The sequence below is a fragment of the Amphiura filiformis genome, chromosome 20 (genome assembly GCF_039555335.1).
Source record: "Amphiura filiformis chromosome 20, Afil_fr2py, whole genome shotgun sequence".
Lineage (NCBI taxonomy): Eukaryota > Metazoa > Echinodermata > Ophiuroidea > Amphilepidida > Amphiuridae > Amphiura > Amphiura filiformis.
Window position 1 is genome coordinate 37382148 of NC_092647.1, and position 19994 is coordinate 37402141.

The 19994-nt window shown below is 36.2% G+C and overlaps 2 protein-coding genes across 2 annotated transcripts in view; one reads left to right on the forward strand and one right to left on the reverse strand.

Moving 5' to 3' along the window:
• The window catches only part of LOC140142793 (carbohydrate sulfotransferase 11-like), a 64532-nt gene extending 52801 nt beyond the window's left edge, over positions 1 to 11731 (reverse strand). Inside the window, exon 1 of the mRNA XM_072164796.1 lies at positions 11578 to 11731. The gene's annotated coding sequence lies outside the window, so the exon portion shown is untranslated. The remainder of the gene's footprint in view (positions 1 to 11577) is intronic.
• A 1105-nt stretch (positions 11732 to 12836) lies between these two features.
• LOC140142795 (adenosine 5'-monophosphoramidase HINT1-like) lies at positions 12837 to 18143 on the forward strand. Its single transcript, XM_072164798.1, has 3 exons — positions 12837 to 13108; positions 14683 to 14787; positions 17667 to 18143. Exons 1-3 carry the CDS (start codon positions 12869 to 12871, stop codon positions 17832 to 17834), a joined length of 513 nt encoding a protein of 170 aa, XP_072020899.1. The 5' UTR covers positions 12837 to 12868; the 3' UTR covers positions 17835 to 18143.
• The last annotated feature ends 1851 nt before the right edge of the window (positions 18144 to 19994 follow it).

The window sequence follows — 19994 nt, forward strand, 5'->3', positions numbered from 1 at the left end:
TTTGAGACCAGTTGGGTTAAAATTGGTGCCTATTTTAATTGAAAACGTCCATTGGCCCCAAAATTTGAATGGTAGTCAGCTTTGGCAAAAATCGCATTGCTCATTTCATAGCGAGTGCATGCGTGGAAGAATTCAAATATCACAGATGTACTTTTGTAGGTCCTGTGGTTCTTGAGTTATGTTGCAGGAGGGCTGAAACACCTGCAACACTTACATAAACGTACATAACTCATTAACAACGATAAATCAAGCAAGGTTTGAAAGTATATGGTTTGTAAAATGAACTTTTGTAAAACATCAAAGTGTTATTTTTCAATAATATAGCATATTGATTTACATGAAAATCGATATTTTTTGGCTGCTTCGACCAACAGTACCTTGTCTACCCTTAATATACCGGTACTCACTCTCTTCCACACACGTACACTGGCGTGTTCTGCCAGAAAATATAATAAGCCTTTTTGAAATATGGCGGGCACAAAACGAAAGGGCGTACTTTGAAGTGAGTAATCTTTTGTCAGCTGAGAAGCATACAAAAGATTACTCCCTTCAAAGTACGCCCTCTCCTGTTGTGCCCACCATATTTCAAAAAGGCTAAGGCCTATATTGTCTAGCTTAGCACCAGTACTAGCCCACCCAGGTCGATGCCTGTCTGCAATCATTTATTGACCCAATACCGAGGGCCAGTATCAGTATCCAGTGGCGGCGCTACGGGGAGCAAGGGGGCATGGCATTCCCCCAATAGTTTTCTTGCCCCCCCCCCCACACACACACACACACTTTTGAGGCAAACCCCGAAATTACGTAAATTTCCACTTTTTGTTGCAATTTTGCGCAAAATTTGTCGATTCGCCCCCCAGAAATTTACTTTGCCCCCTCACCCATGCCCCCCGAAAAAAATTCCTGGTGCCGCCACTGCCACTATTGGACTTGTATTGGCCCAGTACTGCAATGTTTGCTGGGATGTTGTTGCCATGGTCATCATTAATAACGCCTAGTGTAAACCCGATCACGTTCAACATTAATGTGAAGTTGTTCATTGGTTAGTCTACGAAATTATTCAGCCTTGGACACAGAACACCATTCGCTAGTGTTTCTCTCTAGATAAACAATATAGACTTGCTAAAAACATAGGCTCTATATATACCTTAATTCGCTATGACATCGCCGTATTCAGATTCACAATGTTTCTAACCCATTTACTTGTTTATTTGGGACGAGCTCCGGTATGGTTAAAGGCACATCCGTCAGACTCTCATCACTCTGCCGATTTTAAGGTACACCTAAATAAGTCTCATCACCGATTGTGTCTTCTGTATTATACCCATTTCATGCTATTGTCGAATTCTATTTTTTTTTTGCGTTTAAATATTTGTTATGCAACTTAAAGACCTTTTAAGTGATCCAAGCTAAAGTGGAAAAAGCAAGCTAAAATGACTGCAGCTAAAAAAATTGTGAAGGAGACTTATGTAGGCCCTATACAGTTTTGTCAGCTCATAAGGCCATTCTAATTACTAGCAAACTCTACTGTTTGTATTAATTAAGGCTCAAACAATTTTGGTGTCAAAATGAATCAACAAATATTACAAAACAACTAAAATGTTGAACACAAGCTTCGAAAATGCAATTTTTTTTTTACATCTTCAGAATGCAAAAAAGAAAAAAAAAACTTTTTCAGGAATTTCCAAAAATAGGGTCGGTATTCTTTTGTACAGTAAATTAAAAAAAAAAACCTTTTTTCTGAATAGTAATTTGTTCTAACTTTCCATTTTCATATCTAACCTACTCTGCACTGATCTTACAATAAATTAGTGATTTGAGGCATAGTGATAACATCCTGACCCTGGCTAATATATATTAACACTCCAGCAAGAAACGACTCTTTGAAATACAAACTTTCAAATCAATCACTATCATAGGCCTATTGAAATTTAATTATACCATGCAGATAATAACCTTGGCCCAATAATAATGGTTCCAATTAAGATAAGCAAACATTACTGGGTAGATAACAGGAACTAAATTTTGTCAGTTGGAAGTAATTGAGTAAATCGCCTGTATCAAAATATGCAGCGTATTTTTCATATATGCAGTAATATGCTCAGCCTTATCACAAAATAAACAATAGTATTGACCTTACCCACCAATCAGTAATGCCTATTATAATTATGTGATGGCTCAATCCAATAGTAAACATGCTTAGAAAAAAAGGCAAACAAATAGTCCTGGCTGGCACTGTCTCAAAACAAGATAAGATGTGCTAAAAAGTCCTTGTCATGTGGGGCAGGATTAGATAAAGGGATACAAACCTGGGTATGAGACATCAGTAATTATTTCCTAGCCTCTTAGCCACAGGGTTGATGGGCTACAACAGCTATTCAAGACACAGTGTATGTAAGGGATAAACTGTGCATATGAGATATGGGTTCAAGTGGGGGAGATGTTCACTCCGTGAACAAAAATCGCCCATCACTAATTGCAACAGAATCCATTTCGCATGCGTCCATCTCCCAAAAGCTAACACAAAAACATATCAAAAGTCCCAAAAATCCAAGTAGTTTTAACATAAATCAAAAATGGCTGCTTGCAGGGGGTGAAATTTCAAATTTTTGCTAAAAACCATTCCTTTTGTCATTAAAGGATTCAGAAAAAGTATAGTTTGACCTATCTCCAATGTACATTTCGTTAGTTATAGGGGAAAGGGCAAATGTCAAAATTTGGACTCTACAGGGGACAAAGAAATGAAAAATTCTCCGATTTTGATTTAAAAAATTGTCTCATGTTGCTCCGCTTGCAAAAGCATTTAATAAAAAGAATAGTTTGCCATATCTCAAGTTGTGTGTTATCTTGGTACCATGGGAAAGAAGATCAAATTCCATTGAGCTGTGTTGACCGTGATTTTGTGATGTTACCTATCCACCTTTTTTTCATTTTGATTTATTTTTGTCAAAAGAACAATTTGAGACCAGTTGGATTAAAATTGGCCCCAAAATTTGACCTTTGACCTTTTTGCCTAAAACTTGGAGACTTTCTGAATCCTTATGAGGAGATAAATGGTTGTTAATAAGATTGGACTAACTTTGAAAAGCGGCCATTCAGAATTTATGCAAATTAGGCACTCTTCCACTATGGGGATTTTCGGGGACTTTTGATGTGTTATTAAATATAGGCCTTTTCTTTTCTAGTTGAATGGTGGTTAAATGGATTCTGTTGCACAACTTATTGGAGGGTTAACCCCTTGTTTTTCTTAATTTTATTGGCATATAGCTCTGCATGCTATCTTCAGTAGATAGCGAAAAAACATTATAGGCATACGTCAAAATTATACCAAAATACTTTACTAAAATACTTTCCTAAAAGTATAAAACGTGTTTTACCCGCGTTCAGAAAATTGTCATTAAAGTTGCGTTATAAAACGAACTAAAATGACGGCAGCTGATGCGAGTAGAAAGGACTCAATGACGGTATAATTCTGCATGCACCGTAAGTATTCGATGTACGGAAAGTAGTCCTAAATACCCCCCTGGTGCTGTAAAGCAAATGGAGGCAAGATGTTTGTATAGGCCTACAATATAAATCACACAATTGAAATGTTTTAGCATATCTCAGCGTTTACAGCATCAAATTTGATCAAATCTTCGCAATTTTACAGCAGTTTTCCCGAGGAGGTGAAATTTAAAGGTCTTTGGAGCTCAGCAGACCACAAAAAATGACGCCCAAGATGAAGTTCAAAATGGCTGACAAAATATGCTTTCTCAAACAAAAATGGGTTAGAGCGGCATTAAGACAGCATTTAAACATGTCTTTGGAGGCTATGCAATTGAAACATTTGTACCCAAACTCTGCCATTCATAGGTTTCAAATTCAAAATGGCGTCCAAAATGAGGTCCAAATTGGATAAGAATATGCATTTTTCCGGCCAAAATGGTCTAGAGCGACATTATATTATTAAAGGGTACAAAAGAAACAGTTGTAGGCCTATTTGAACACGATGGCGACAACAATATCAGATCAAAAAAGCAAAAAAAAAACTTAAGTAGGCCTATTGGTAATTTTTTACGAATTTCCATCACTTTTTAACCTTAAATATATAGGGGGTATTTACTTTCCGGCCGTACACGGAATATACTCAACCCTAACCCTAATCCTAACCCTAACCCCAACCCCAACCCTAACCCTAAAAAATAGGGTGCGTAGGTTATTAAACCAGAATTGTGTGCACAAATTCAGTGTTGTTAATGGCCGGCTAATTAAAAATGACGGTTAATGAACCGGTAAATTGCGATAATTAATGTAAATTATGAAAATACAAAATTGCAAACTTTACTTTCTAAGAAACTAGGGGCCTAATTGAAAGTAGAGGATAATAATTGTAGCAAAAAAAAAATGAAACTCAATGATAACATAACCCCAGGCCGAAACACTTCAAAATTTCACCATAACAAGGACAAAATAAGCTCCCCCCCACCGCAATCCAGCCAAACTGCAACGTTTTCAGGGAAAAATTATGGTGATATACCGACTCACAACACTGGAATATCATTTGTTAAAAGTTTGAAAACATGTATAAATTACATCATTATTTGTCAAAAGTTTGAAAACATGTATAAAGGCAATCAATATAAATTTTAAGAAATTGTATCACTTGCACGCTCTTATTTTTATTTGATATTTCTGTTACCATGGTTACCGTGATTTCCCCAGATCAGCGCAGTGAGAGTAAATTGGCCTATCAAAATCAAATTTAAGAATGTGTAAAAAATTTGACATTTACTATATAACTAAATCTGGGGGAAACGGGTATTATGTTGGGTATTGTTTCCATAAGACACCCTATAAGAAACGTACATAGCACCTCACCACAGTGGTAAGCATGCAGGTTACCAAACTTTAAAAAAAAATTTTGCATTAATTTGTCATACCGAAAAACAGTTCAATGGCCATCCGGGAGGGCAAAGGCACCCCGCCCCCCCCCCCAAAAAAAAATCATGGTTACGAACGATTTCGGGACTTACGAAGTGAGTTACGAAGGGTTAGGAGTTTTGTGAAATTGACCCCAGGTTGTCTGTCCCCGTGAAAGTCGTCTTTCTCCCCTTTCGTCCTACTTCTCCTGAAAGTCCTGGCTACTATGCCACTAGCAGATATAGAATTAATGTTATTAGTAGACCTCCAAAATTCATGCAAAAGTTCATTCTACAAATCATATACATTGACAAAGTGCTTGATATATTGTTGTTAATGAGTTATGTACGTTTTACAAAAGTGTTGTTGTTTTAGCCCTATACCATGTTTACAACATAACTCAAGAATCACAGGACCTACCAAATATATCTGTGATATTTGAATTCTTCTACACACTCGCTATGAAATGATCGCTATGAAATGAAATGGCAATTTTTGCCAAAGCTCACTGCCATTCACAAGATGCTGTGAACTACCAAATCGCAACAATTTAAAATAGTTGCTAATTAACAGATAAAGGAAAACAACCGAACACCATCGAGAAACTCGAGAACATCGAGAAACTCGGGGCACCCGTAACCCGTATGTAAAACTAACATTTATATCTGACACAAGAGTTCCGTGAGAATTAATGCTTAACGCTATATAATCGACAACTATACGACAAAAATTTTGAATTCAGAGAAAGTTGGCAAAAAAAAAATGACCGCCATAATAACATACCGGTACGTGCAATTGGGGGTAATACCGGTACTCACTCTCTTAATACCCACATAGCCTACATCAGCCAGAAAATATAATTATATATTATTAACTAGCCCAGGTCGATACCTGTCTGCAATCATTTATTGGCCCAATACCGAGGGCCAGTATCCAGTGGCGGCGCTGCAGGGGGGGCATTATCCCCATATTTTTCTTGCCCCCCAAAAAAAAACTTTTGAGGCAAAACTCTCAAAAATTACGTAAATTTCCACTTTTTGCGGCAATTTTGCGCAAAATTGGTCGATTTTGCACGATTTTGCAACCCCCCCCACCCTGACATTCACTTTGTCCCCCTCCCCAAACCTCCAGTACCTATTTGCCCAGTTCTGCAATGTTTGCTGGGATGTTGTTGTCATGGTCATCAATAGTTTGTATCATAGAGTAGGCCTAAACCCGACCCAAAAACGTACAACATTAATGTGAAGTTGTTCATATCTTAAAGGTGGGTGACCTGATTGATAGCCTCTCCCCAACTTTACCCCATCAAAATGCAGATTTTGGTATCAGGTGAAAGCCCCGGTGAAAGCTCATATTTTTCTCATTAACATATTGAAATTAGACATTCCAAATCTTTCATTTGATATCAATTTTTTACATGATCATGATCGTAATAAAAACACTGTAGACTACCAGTTTTACGCTGTATTTATTATGTCAGTAATTCCATGAAGAATTAGTCGCATTTACAATGAACATTTACACGATCTTTTTGCATGCATGCTTGAAAGGGACAACAGTTCCTGTTATACATAAGTTTTAAAGAATTTGATTTCAGGTCCCCTTCCTTTAATAACAATTATTGCATTGCTTTATAGCCTATGATGGCCAAGTTTCCTTGGTTAGTCTAAGAAAATATTCAGCTCTGGACACAGAGCACCATTTGCTAGTGTTTCTCTCTAGATAAACAATATAGACTTGCTAAAAACATAGGCTCTATATAGCCTATACCTTAATTCGCGATGACGTCGTATTCAGATTCACGATGTTTCTAACCCATTTACTTGTTTATTTGGGACGAGCTCCGGTATGGTTAAAGGCACATCCGTCAGACTCTCATCACTCTGCCGATTTTAAGGTACACCTAAATAAGTCTCATCACCGATTGGTTCATCATGTGTCTTCTTTATTATACCCATTTCATGCTATTGTCGAATTCTATTTTTTTTTCGTTTATATTTGTTATGCAACTTAAAAACCCGTTAAGGGCCTGTGCAATAATTATGAGCCCCCGGGGGTAAAATTTCCAAACGGCTCGCCAAAAATCGCCCCCCCCCCTCGGCCCACCAAAAATCTTTGCCCTCCCCTTTGCACATGCCAAATTTTTGGGATCCCAATTTGCAAACCTTAAATGATCTATATACATGTTGCGAGCGCAGTGAGCAGGAAAATTTGCATATTTAAGCGTTTCTGTACGGTTTTCCTAAGCGTTTTATTTAAAAGGCGCTCCAAGAATGTGTGCCAAAAATAACTTGTCCCCCCACCCTCTCGGCTTACCCCCCCCCCTCCTTTTGGCTCGCCAAAATGTCTTGCCCCCCAATTTTACCCTCCCCAGGGCTCATAATTATTGCACAGCCCCTAAGTGATCCAAGCTAAAGTGGAAAAAGCAAGCTAAAAATGACTGCAGCTAATAAACATTGTGAAGGAGACCTATGTAGGCCCTATACAGTTTTGTCAGCTCATAAGGCCAAGAAAAAAAATTGTTTGCTTGCCCTCATCAAATGAATTTTAACAATTGGGTCGGTCGGTCAGGATTTCTTTTTTTCTTTTTTCTTTTTAGTTATTAGCAAACTCTACTGTTTGTATTAATTAAGGCTCAAACAATTTTGGTGTCAAAATGAATCAACTAATATTACAAAACAACTAAAATGTTGAACACAAGCTCTAAAATGCATTTTTTTACATTTTTAGAATGCAAAAATTTGAAAAGAAAAAAAAACTTTTTCAGGAATTTCCTAAAATAGGGTCGGTATTCTTTTGTACAGTAAATTAGAAAAAAAAAACCTTTTTTCTGATTTCCGAATTTAAAATAATTCTCCGATTTTGATTTAAAAAATGGTCTCATGTTGCTCCGCTTGCAAAAGCATTTAATAAAAAGAATAGTTTGCCATATCTCAGGATGTGTGTTATCTTGGTACCATGGTAAAGAAGATCAAATTCCATTGAGCTGTGTTGACCGTGACCTACATTTATTTTGTGATGTTACCTATCCACCTATTTTTGTCATTTTGATTTATTTTTGCCAAAAGAACAATTTGAGACCAGTTGGATTAAAATTGGAGCCCATTTTAATTGTAAACGTCCAATGGCCCCAAAATTTGACCTTTGACCTTTTTGCCTAAAACTTGGAGACTTTCGGAATCCTTATGAGGAGAGAAATGGTTGTTAATAAGATTGGACCAACTTTGAAATTTCATAAGCAGCCATTTTGAATTTATGCAAATTAGGCACTGTTCCACTATGGGGATTTTCGGGGACTTTTGATGTGTTATTAAATATATTCTTTTCTGAAATGAATGGTGGTTAAATGGATTCTGTTGCACAACTTAGTGGAGGGTTAACCCCTTGTTTTTCTTAATTTTATTGGCATAGCCCTGCATGCTATCTTCAGTAGATAGCGAAAAAACATTATATAGGCATACGTCAAAATTATACCAAAATAATTTACTAAAATACTTTCCTAAAAGTATAAAACGTGTTTTACCCGCGTTCAGAAAATTGTCATTAAGGGAAGGGGTATGATCGTTTGGACAGTATTTATTCTGGGACATTAGAGCACATCAGACATATCGAATTGCATTCTGAATACGAAGAATGGCCTTCTGATATCAAATAATTTTGATTTTTGAAATTCGCAATGTAATACACATTTTATGGCAAATCATTAAAATTGATATTTTTGATATTTAACAGTACTCGAAGTAAACTTTATAAACCTGATGATTTCTACCTAAAGTGTATGTAGGTGGGATGAAAAGCCGACGATCAATTGAAAATTTTGACCTTTCGTATTGAAGATATGGATTTTTTCCCAAAACACCAAAAAAAATAGGTCTTTTGGGAAAAAATCTATATCTTCAATATGAAAGGTCAAAATTTTCAATTGATCGTCGGCTTTTTCCCAACTACATACACTTTAAGACTATATCATTAAATTTATAAAATTTACTTCGAGGACTGTTATATCTCAAAATGTATGTGAAAAATATCAAATTTTAATAATTTGTCATAAAATTTGTATTATATCGTGAATTTCATAAAATGAAAATTATTTGATATCAGAAAGACATTCTTCGTATTCAGAATGCAATTCAATAGGTCTGATGTGCTCTCATGTCCCACAAAAAATGCTGTCGAAACGCTCATTCCAGTTCCCTTAAGGGCTGGGGTATGAACGTTTGGACAGTATTTATTTTGGGACATTAGAGCACATCAGACATATCGAATTGCATTCTGAATGCGAAGAATGTCATTCTGATATCAAATAATTTTGATTTTTGAAATTCGCAATTTAATACACATTTTATGGCAAATCATTAAAATTGATATTTTTGATATTTAACAGTACTTGAAGTAAACTTTATAAATCTGATGATTTATACTTAAAGTGTATGTAGGTGGGATGAAAAGCCGACGATCAATTGAAAATTTTGACCTTTCGTATTGAAGATATGGATTTTTTCCCAAAACACCAAAACAAATTAGGTCTTTTTGGGAAAAAAATCCATATCTTCAATATGAAAGGTCAAAATTTTCAACTGACCATCGGCTTTTCCTCCCAGCTACATACACTTTAAGAATATATCATTCGATTTATATAATTTACTTCGAGGACTGTTATATATCAAAATTTGAAAAATATCAAATTTTATAATTTGTCATAAAATTTGTATTATATTGTGATTTAAAAAAATGAAAATTATTTGATATCAGAAAGACATGCTTCGTATTCAGAATGCAATTCGATAGGTCTGAGGTGCTCTCATGTCCCACAAAAGATACTGTCGAAACGCAATAAACGCTCATTTTGGATCCCTTAAAGTTGCGTTATAAAACGAACTAAAATTACGGCAGCTGATGCGAGTAGAAAGGACTCAATGACGGTATAATTCTGCATGCACACAAGTATTTGGTGTACGGAAAGTAGGCCTAAATACCCCCCTGTGCTGTTTGTATACAATATAAACCACACAATTGAAATGTTTTAGCAGATCTCAGCGTTTGACAGCATCAAATTTGATCAAATCTTCGCAATTTTACAGCAGTTTTCCCGAGGAGGTGAAATTTAAAGGTCTTTGGAGCTCAGCAGACCATAAAAAATGGAGACCAAGATGAAGTTCAAAATGGCTGACAAAATATGCTTTCTCAAACAAAAATGGGTTAGAGCGGCATTAAGACAGCATTTAAACATGTATTTGGAGGCTATGCAATTGAAACATTTGTACCCAAACTCTGCCATTCATAGGTTTCAAATTGAAAATGGCGTCCAAAATGAGGTCCAAAATGTATAAGAATAAATGCACTTTTCCGACAAAAATGGTCTAGAGCGAGACAGCATTAATATATTATTAGAGGGTACAAAAGAAACAGTTGTATTTGAACACGATGGCGACAACAATATCAGATCAAAAAAGCAAAAAAACTTAGGTAGACCTATTGGTAATTTTCTACGATTTTCCATCACTTTTTAACCTTAAATATATAGGGGGGTATTTACTTTCCGGCCGTACACGAAATATACTCAACCCTAACCCTAATCCTAACCCTAACCCCAACCCCAACCGTAACCCGTAGGGTGCGCGTGCGTAGGTTATTAAACCAGAATTGTGTGCACAAAGATAAATAAGTCAGTGTTGTTAATGGCCGGCTAATTAAAAATGACGGTTAATCAACCGGTAAATTAGCGTTAATTTACGATAATTAATGTAAATTATGAAAATACAAAATTTAGGGGCTAAAGATTGAAAGTAGAGGATAATCTTGTAGCAAAAAAGATGAAACTCAATGATAACATAACCCCAGGCCGAAGAACTTCAAATTTTCACCATAACAAGGACAAAATAAGCTCCCCCCCCCCCGCAATCCAGCCAAACTGCAACGTTTTCAGGGGAAAATTATACTCACAACACTGGAATATCATTTGTTAAAAGTTTGAAAACATGTATAAATTACATCATTATTTGTCAAAAGTTTGAAAACATGTATAAAGGCAATCAGTATAAATTTTAAGAAATTGTATCACTTGCACGCTATTTTTATTTGATATTTCTGTTACCATGGTTACCGTGATTTCCCCAGATCAGCGCAGTGAGAGTAAATTGGACTATCAAAATCAAATTTAAGAATGTGTAAAAAATTTGACATTTACTATATAACTAAATCTGGGGGAAACGGGTATTATGTTGGGTATTGTTTCCATAAGACACCCTATACGAAACGTATACATAGCACCTCACCACAGTGGTAAGCATGCAGGTTAACAAACTTTTAAAAAAATTTTGCATTAATTTGTCACCGAAAAACACAGTTCAATGGCCATCCGGGAGGGCAAAGGCACCCCGCCCCCAAAAAAAATCATGGTTACGAACGATTTCGGGACTTACGAAGTGAGTTACGAAGGGTTAGGAGTTTTGTGAAATTGACCCCAGGTTGTCTGTCCCCCTTGTCCCCGTGAAAGTTGTCTTTCTCCCCTTTCGTCCTACTTCTCCTGAAAATCCTGGCTACTTACTATGCCACTAACACAGACAGAATTAATGTTATTAGTAGACCTCCCGAATAAAACACATGAAGTAGGCCTCGCTTGAAGTACACCTAATAAAATGGAAATGATGCAATACGAAATATGAGCCAACTTACCTCAATATTATAGAAGCCTTGCAAACATGGTCAAACTTAAACGTACTAAAACGTAGGTCTTTCCTGCCAAGCAAGTCAGTTGTGTTGACTCTATTCCCGTCATGAAATACAGCGTTATGATGAACTACAATGATATAGCTAATGATCAATCGTTTTTAATATCATTTCATTAAAAAAAAAATGTTTACTCTGAAATGTAATTCTATACTATAGAGACATGTCAACTCATCGTAGTTGTTAAATAACCTGAGCTATAAAACTTCCATGAACAACAATTTTGTGAATATAATATTGAAAAACTGTCTAGCCTTATTGAGACAGAATTTAATTTAAAGTGCGGAAGTTCCTGACTCACAACAACGACGACATGGACGGTCATGTCAAATGGCAAATAAACAGCGATTATATAATATAGCCTAAATAAGATTTATATGCTCTCCTACAATAATTATTATAATAAAAAGTTAACCTATGAGTACGAGGCTTGACGAAGGACAGATTAAAAATTCTTAATCAAATAATATGAACTGGGCTTTATTTTGGATTTAAAGATTTATTTTTTTAAATCTAAGTTTAGGGCTATTATAGGTTATATCATAAAAAAAACCTCTAAAAATTGATCAATTGGATTACATTATTAGCCAAAGCCACTAATCCAAGACTAATCCAAATTTAGATGCAAAAACATTTTGTTTTTAATTTCAATTCATTGATGGGGACAATCTTTGACAAAATGGTCAAAAAGGGGAAAAAACGTAGGCCTACAGGGCCCAAATTATGGATCAAAAGTTGTCACTGGCCATGCCATTGATTGATTATTGATTGTTTTATTGATTGATTGATTGATATGTTGATCAATGTGTTGATTGATTTATTGGTTAATTGATTGATTAACAGGGCATTTGTTGATTGATTGGTTGATTGATTGGTTGGTCGGTTTATTGATTGATTGATTGATTGATTGATATGATGATTGATCATGTTGATTGATGTAGGCCTATAGGCCTATTCATTGATTGATATGTCGATATGTTGATTGATTGTGTGATTTGTTGATCGATTCGGTCGATCGGTTGACGGATGATGTCAAAACAAAACCTCTCATTAGATCTCATACATGATGTTTCATGTCAACATGTCAATGTCGCAATTTTCCAAAATGGGAAATCCCCATTTTGTGGCCAGATGAGAGCGGACACCATGAAAATGGTGGCAGTATTTATTTACAAAAAAATCAAAATGGTGAAAAACATGGTCTTCCTGCCTGTCTACCGAGATGTATTAATGTAGGATGGTAAATCTTCCAGGATCAAAAAAGTGTTTTCTTTTCTCACTAGTGATTATAGTTTCTGTTTTCTCGCCTTGGCCCTGGCCTTGGTTTGGTGCACAATTGCAACGTGTTTTAGCATCATCATACAAAATGGCCGACGAGACAGCGAAAGCCCAGACTGCAAAGCCTGGAGGAGATACCATTTTTGGCAAGATTATAAGAAAGGAAATTCCATCCGAATTTGTCTATGAAGATGACCAGGTTTGTGGTATAAATGGGGAACAAAATTTTGTTGAAATAGTGTGTTGATTTATTGTTAATTACGAAATAAGGGCATGCATGACATGCAATGAAAAAGGCAAGCTTAACGTATTGTAATACTCACTACACTGTGCAGTCTCATTCATGTACATGCACTGATGCATAGTAAACATGATATAACAAACATGTCATGTCAGCGTAGTGCATAAATGCATGGATGTTTTCTCGTCTACATTTTGAGTGGTTATTTATAGTTTGAGAGGTTACTTTTGATAAGCTTTAACGACAGCCCGTCACCCAGTCCCACTCCGGCCCAATTCCCACATAACCAGGTCCATCTAGCATGCAATTGTTGCAACCATAATGGGCCGCAATATGCTAAACCAGGGCTGTCAATTTTTTGGAATTGCTTGCCTTGGCATGAGACACTTTCGAACAGTTTTTTGCTGACGTCGACTACAATATTAGTTTGTCCGATTTTACAACCTTTAGTTTTGGCATGACATTTACTACCTTTTTAGGGATGTTCATAAAATTTTGAAGTTCAATATTTTTAGCTGGAAGTTCTTTCATGTGAAAGAGAATTAAATTACCTAAACAATAAGGGGTCAATCATGTTTCTAGTGCATATACTTTTGAAGTTACAGACAAAAATAGTGTCATCAAATTGCCCAAAATTTTGTGTGTGAAATTGTGACAGCAGGCACATGTACAATGCACACTACTGTATGTGACCCCAGATGACCTCCTATAATTTACTGTAAAGAAAGCTGTTTTGGATGGTCTTGATTTACACACAAATTGCTTTTGAGCTAAATCGGCGTCGACTTGGTGGAACATGGATTGCACTATGTGATAGTTTATGAATCCAGTATCATGCCAGTACCAACATAAGTCAACATCACTTAGGTTTTGGTTGTCAAAATTAATTTTAGTGATTTTCTCCATTGAGCCCCACAGTAAAGCCATTTTTGGACCGTACATGCACATTCCACTTCCCTATGGACGAATAGCACCACCTATAGTGTGTGATGTGAGCTAGCCTACTTGGGTGACAGTACCTTGGCATGACATTTTACTCCCTTGTTTGGCATGAGCTACATGTAGTACCTGACTCTGAATGTGTAACAGTTGACAGGCATGACTAAACCCTAACCCTAGAGGTATTGATGCTCACGTTGCAAAAAGAAATTAAGCGTCCAGCAATTAGCATCCACCCAGGCATGATAATGGAAGTTAGAGTTGTTACTTCCATTATGACAGTGACAATAATGCGTGCATGGCATTTGGCTTCCTTGAAGTGCATTGAAATGCTTGCTCCAGTGGACACAGAAAGCCCGAGACCAGTCCAATTTAAAAGCAGTTGCCTGCATACGATGGGTGTAGCATTTGTATGCGCAAAGTAAAACTGGGACAAAAACAAAAGTATACTGCCTTAAGGAAGTCAAATGGACAATAGTAATTAGTATCAATGACATCAACCCCAGGTGTGGCTACACTTCCAAATGAAATCCTTGATTGATGCTTGGTACCCATGAGACATTATTATCATTCAATTGTCTTCTTTATTTCAGTGTGTCGTTATCAATGACATCAATGCAGTGGCTCCAGTACATATGTTGGTGATACCTAAGAAAGCCATAAATGCAGTGTCAACTTCTGATGATAGCGATGAGCAGGTATGACTTTGTGAAGCAATATTGGGTGAAACGAGGCCTTTTTTGTTTTGAGGAGAGCGGGATCTATCACTCTCGTGCAGCTCTCCTTAAATGCTTTTGGTGTGAGCTATAAGTCACTCCCCTTAAATACAATCAGGGGAGCTGTTTTTTATGACTTGACCCAATACAGTTTCGCAGAAGTTTATTCACAAATTGTCCTATCATTAAAACATACCAGAATTCTGTTGATAGATTTTGCCCAATTCAAAATTAAACTTTTTGCATTCCAGGTGTCCTTTATCAGGCATTAATGTAGAACAACTCTCCTGGCTCGCCAACCACTCTCCATAACAGCTCGACCAGTCTCCTTAAAAATGTCAGGGAAGTGGTTTGAACAACTCTCCTTAATACGTTCAAGGGGAGCTGTTGACAGCTCACCTGAAAATATCTAAAACACAAGGCCTGGTGAAACCAGCTATTACATTTATAGGCAGGGACACTAGCTCCATTAGGGTCTAAAAAAGTTTGTATTAGTCTATTAGGCTGATGAAAGTCGATTCCTTGTTTCCCGTTACCCTACTCCGCTCAAAACCAATTGCTGGCCAAATATTTCATTATTTTGAATAAAACATTGATTTCTAACAAACTTTAACATACCAATAAAAAATTGTGGTTTTAAATATATCATAAATCTCTTTCTGTTGATTTTCAGGGATTTTCTTTGCAGTAGGAGCATGGCATATGGTTAATAATGAATTAATAATGAATACCTACTCACTTCTCTGTCCCGCACTTTTGATCTGCTCTGATCTCATCCCGTAAAAAAAAAAATATTGTGAAACTTTTGATAATAGTTGTACAATCTCCTTCATGTGGTTGTAAACTACATCTGTAAACTACAAACTGTGATTTATCACATGTATACATTGGTAGTTATTGGTTTACACCTGTAACAGATGCAATGATGAAATGGTATGAAATAATGAAAAATGAACTGGTCACCTACACAGTCATGAAAAATTGTGTAACGGGAAACAAGGAATTTACTTTCATTGGCCTTACCCATAAAAAGTTTGAATTGTCCTTGGTCGGTTGTGGTTGACTTCGTTTTTCTTTTTTTCATTTTAATATTTTGCCACTATACAATTGCTTCTACCGTAATACTTTTTATTATGAAAATTCAAATGTGAAAAAAAAATTTTGTTTTGTCGGAAAAGGGCAATAGAATTTTTTAGGCCTTCAGGCTAAAGCAAAATACAGCCCTCTTTGTGACCTCCGATATGGCCCACAAAGCCCTTTGTTAAAAGAATAATGGTGTTCATTTGATAAGAAGATGAATTTTCAAGACGAGTGTCGGTCACTTACTGTAAAAGTGGATATTTTCATGCCTGGTAGTTAAACACCCGCTTTTGTATTTAGCATGTACATTGACACAATGACAGACAGTTTTTATGAACAAAATACCTTTAACATGTTCATTGATTCCAAAAATAAAGTTTAAATTGAATTTCGGCACACAAATTCACTAACCTTGAATTTTGGATGTTTTTAACATGTCACTGTAACACTTCAATGATGGTACGTACATGTTTCATATTACTGAATTGGTAATCATGCATGTGCTAATAAAACACAAATTCAGTTGGGTTTGAAGCCATCCATTATGTCTTTCTGAATACAGTCCAGCCTTCTTTCTTCTTCTTCCTTATAAGTGCCTCCCTCATGTATGAGTATTGTCGCACTGCGTACAGACAAGCTGTACTTATATTTTACTCTGGAACCTAGAGTAGATGAGTGTATTTTGAAGTACAGTCAACATGACCGGGATGATCCCCTGCTCTTTTCGAATAGCCTGTGACGTTCTTTAACGTGCACACTACATTATTATGTGAGAAAATATGCATGTACACGGGACCGACAGCTTAAAGTGCCCTCCGAAGCACTAAGCAAGTAGAGTGAAGAGTCTTGCTCAAGGACACAAAGAGCCGGACCTGGGATTCGAACCCTTGACCCTTGGGTTCACAGTCCTATGCCTTAACCGCTAGGCCACGCTCTCCTCTCCTCTCCTTTATCCGGACCTCTTTTATATGGATCTCTCTGTTATCAGGACATGCAAGTGAGCTTCATAGGGAAACATGTTTAGGATGACACATTCACAACTATTTTTGTACAACAATAAAATACCATCTTTCAGTGTTATTACCCCATTTATAGTAACCCTTTCCTGTCTCAATGTTAGCACTTCAAACATTTCCGGCATTTCCATCGCAGCCGAACTGACGCTTTCCATAATTCCCTCTTTGTCGCATTTCCCAGGTTATGGTCCACCTTACCAAATGATGTCTCCAGTGAAATTGTTTTTAGTTTTAGTTTGTTTTCTTTTTCGCGCATAACGCGTAGTTGTATGTACCTTTATTAAAAATGTGTTGTATGTGCGTTGTTTTTTTTTTTTAATCGCTTTTATATATATAATATCTTTCGTCAACAGGGTTATCGGAGACCCACTTCAAAGTGATTTAGTTCGCTATTAGGGAATCCGCCAGGGAACCTGTTGACTATTGTATTTGTGTTTATTGTTTTAAGGCTTTTTTTCTGCTATTGTATGTATGTTTGCCTGGATTATCAATAAATCAAATCAAATCAAATCATTCAATGCAGAATACTTCACTTATTTAGATTTTTCCTTATCCGACCAATACTTGGTCGACCGGTCCCATCATAGCCTGATGAGAGGTTGGACTGTATTGGAATTTAAGCATAATTAAAGGCAACAATTTCGTATGTCAAAGTTTCCAAAGTATTATGGAGCTTCACAGTCTAACACTGTACCCATCAATATCTCACTCAGTTTATTATAGTTTAAGATATATTTTTTGTATCTGAATTTATTCTTCATACAGCTTCTAGGACATCTACTAGTTGTCGCCAAGAAGGTTGCTGCTGAGAAGAATCTTAATAAAGATGGATACCGCCTGATCATCAACGATGGACGCCATGGAGGACAGTCGGTCTATCATCTCCACGTACACGTCATGGGAGGGCGCCAGATGAACTGGCCACCAGGCTAATAATGAATGGTTACCGCTAGATTGCTCTCCTCTGTGCAGTGACTCTGTGCACTCTTTGCATGCATTGTGACATAATCATATTTATTTTACTGTTTATGTGCGCATGGATGGTGCACAAATTCAGTAACACGTAGTCATGTGACTTGTGCACAGTCATATTTACATAGAGGAAGGCAAGGGAGTCCTTCAGAAGGGCTAAAATGATACGAACAATAATATAATTATAATTGGATAAAGGTAAATTTACTATGAGTAATATGATGATATGTTCCTAATATCACCCGATTTCCAATACGATACAATATTTTTTTTTAAATACTGAAGAAAAGTTATTTCGGAAGTATTATTGTCAAAGCTGGGTAAAGTTGTACATTTTAATTACTTTTGCTTCTATTGAACAGCTAGCAATGCATACCAATTGAAAGTGTCCCTGCTAGTCAATACAAGCAACAGTATTTAAAATGTACAAATTGATCCAGCTTTGAAAAAAATTCTTTCGAAAAATAACTTTTTTTTTGTAGTAGCAGTATTTCTCCACTTTCCAACCTTCAATAATAAGTGGTTTAGGGTCTGTAACTTTTTTTTAGATTTTCCATAAAAAACACATTTTTTTACCGATCCGATATTTTACCAATGACGCACATATCGGTACCGATCCATTAATCGGTTCAGCCCTACTAGAATGTTGGTGAAATGAAAGGAATCTTCTGTCAAATTCAAAATATCCTGTAGTGTAGTTCTGATTTTTTTTGTTCTTGCAGAAAATTATGCTGTCACAAAAACAAAAGAGTAAGAGTATTGATTGACCCCTGTATATTTAATGTGTCATATATTTTAATAATCATGTGTGTATGTAACAGCTGTTCATTCTCTTTTCTTTCTGTCAACTAATTTGTATCATGTTCACAAATTATAATAACTAACTTTGGCACACCTCAAGTTTGGTAGTGACGTCAATGCCTTTTGGCAAATGCGCCATAAGCATGCAGACAAACCGCCCTTATATGTGTTAGTGTATGCTCTGCATGATTAACTTTACGTGCAAGCGTGCAAGACTCGATATTGCCATAGCAAAATACACCGCTACGCGACTACTGAACTTCAGGTGAACCAAAGTATAGTAGGTGGTGTTTGCACTGCCAGATTATATGCTTTTTATCTGAAAGAATGCAATATGCCATCATAACTGGTAGCTCATGGCTAACATACAAGAATATTTAAAAATTCAGTTGCCACTGTAATTGGCTGTGTTTACTTCTAAACTTCCATTGTTTACATAGTGTTATACTTCATGATTTGTACTACATTTAAATAGCTCAAAACTTAGCTTCAAATGCAAAGCATCAGTGAGCTACAATCCAGGAAAAAAAGGTTGGCACACTTTGCCTGTCTTTTGGTATATCTCTGCCCCCCTCCCCCAATTCAATGTTGGACCAAGCCATGTTGTCAACAGGTCCGTGAGAACCTCCAACATTGAAAGATGGGGAGTGGGGAAGGGTGAGATATAGGGGAAATCTGTACTTCACATTATATTGCATGCATGTTTCACTTGCTTCTCCAATTTTGATGTGAGTCCAAGCAAAGTCCACTCAATTTGCATATATGACATTCATTTACCATCAATTAACTGATTAGCTGTGCAAATCCAGTACGGTATTATATGAATACAATTGTATGTAAATGGCTATATGTTGTATTTCATAAAAACTTTTCCACAATCAAGAAAATGTAGTTGTACCAAATATGTTAGCAAAACATAATTTTCACGAGGTGACAAAGAAAAAAAACCTGATCTACGGACCTGACTGACCCAGATTTTAAAAAGTTGGAGAAAAAATGTTTCCTAAAGTTACAAATGCCAACCCAAATTTCAAAAATTTTAGCATTTTGTTGTTGTTGATATTTCAAAAAATTTCAAAATATTTACAAATGTTGTTAATTTTTAGGGTAAACAGGATTTTTTTTTTTTCAGCCCAATGTAAGAAAAAACTAAATGTCATGTTTAAACCTAAATCTATAGTTGCTCCCATTTCTGAATAAGTTGTGACATGTATTACTGAAGACATTGGAAACCTGGGGTGTACAGCTCGTAAGCATGTGGTTATTAAAAATGTGATTTTTCTAATAATTTATATATTGTAGTGTTGTGCATTTATTTGT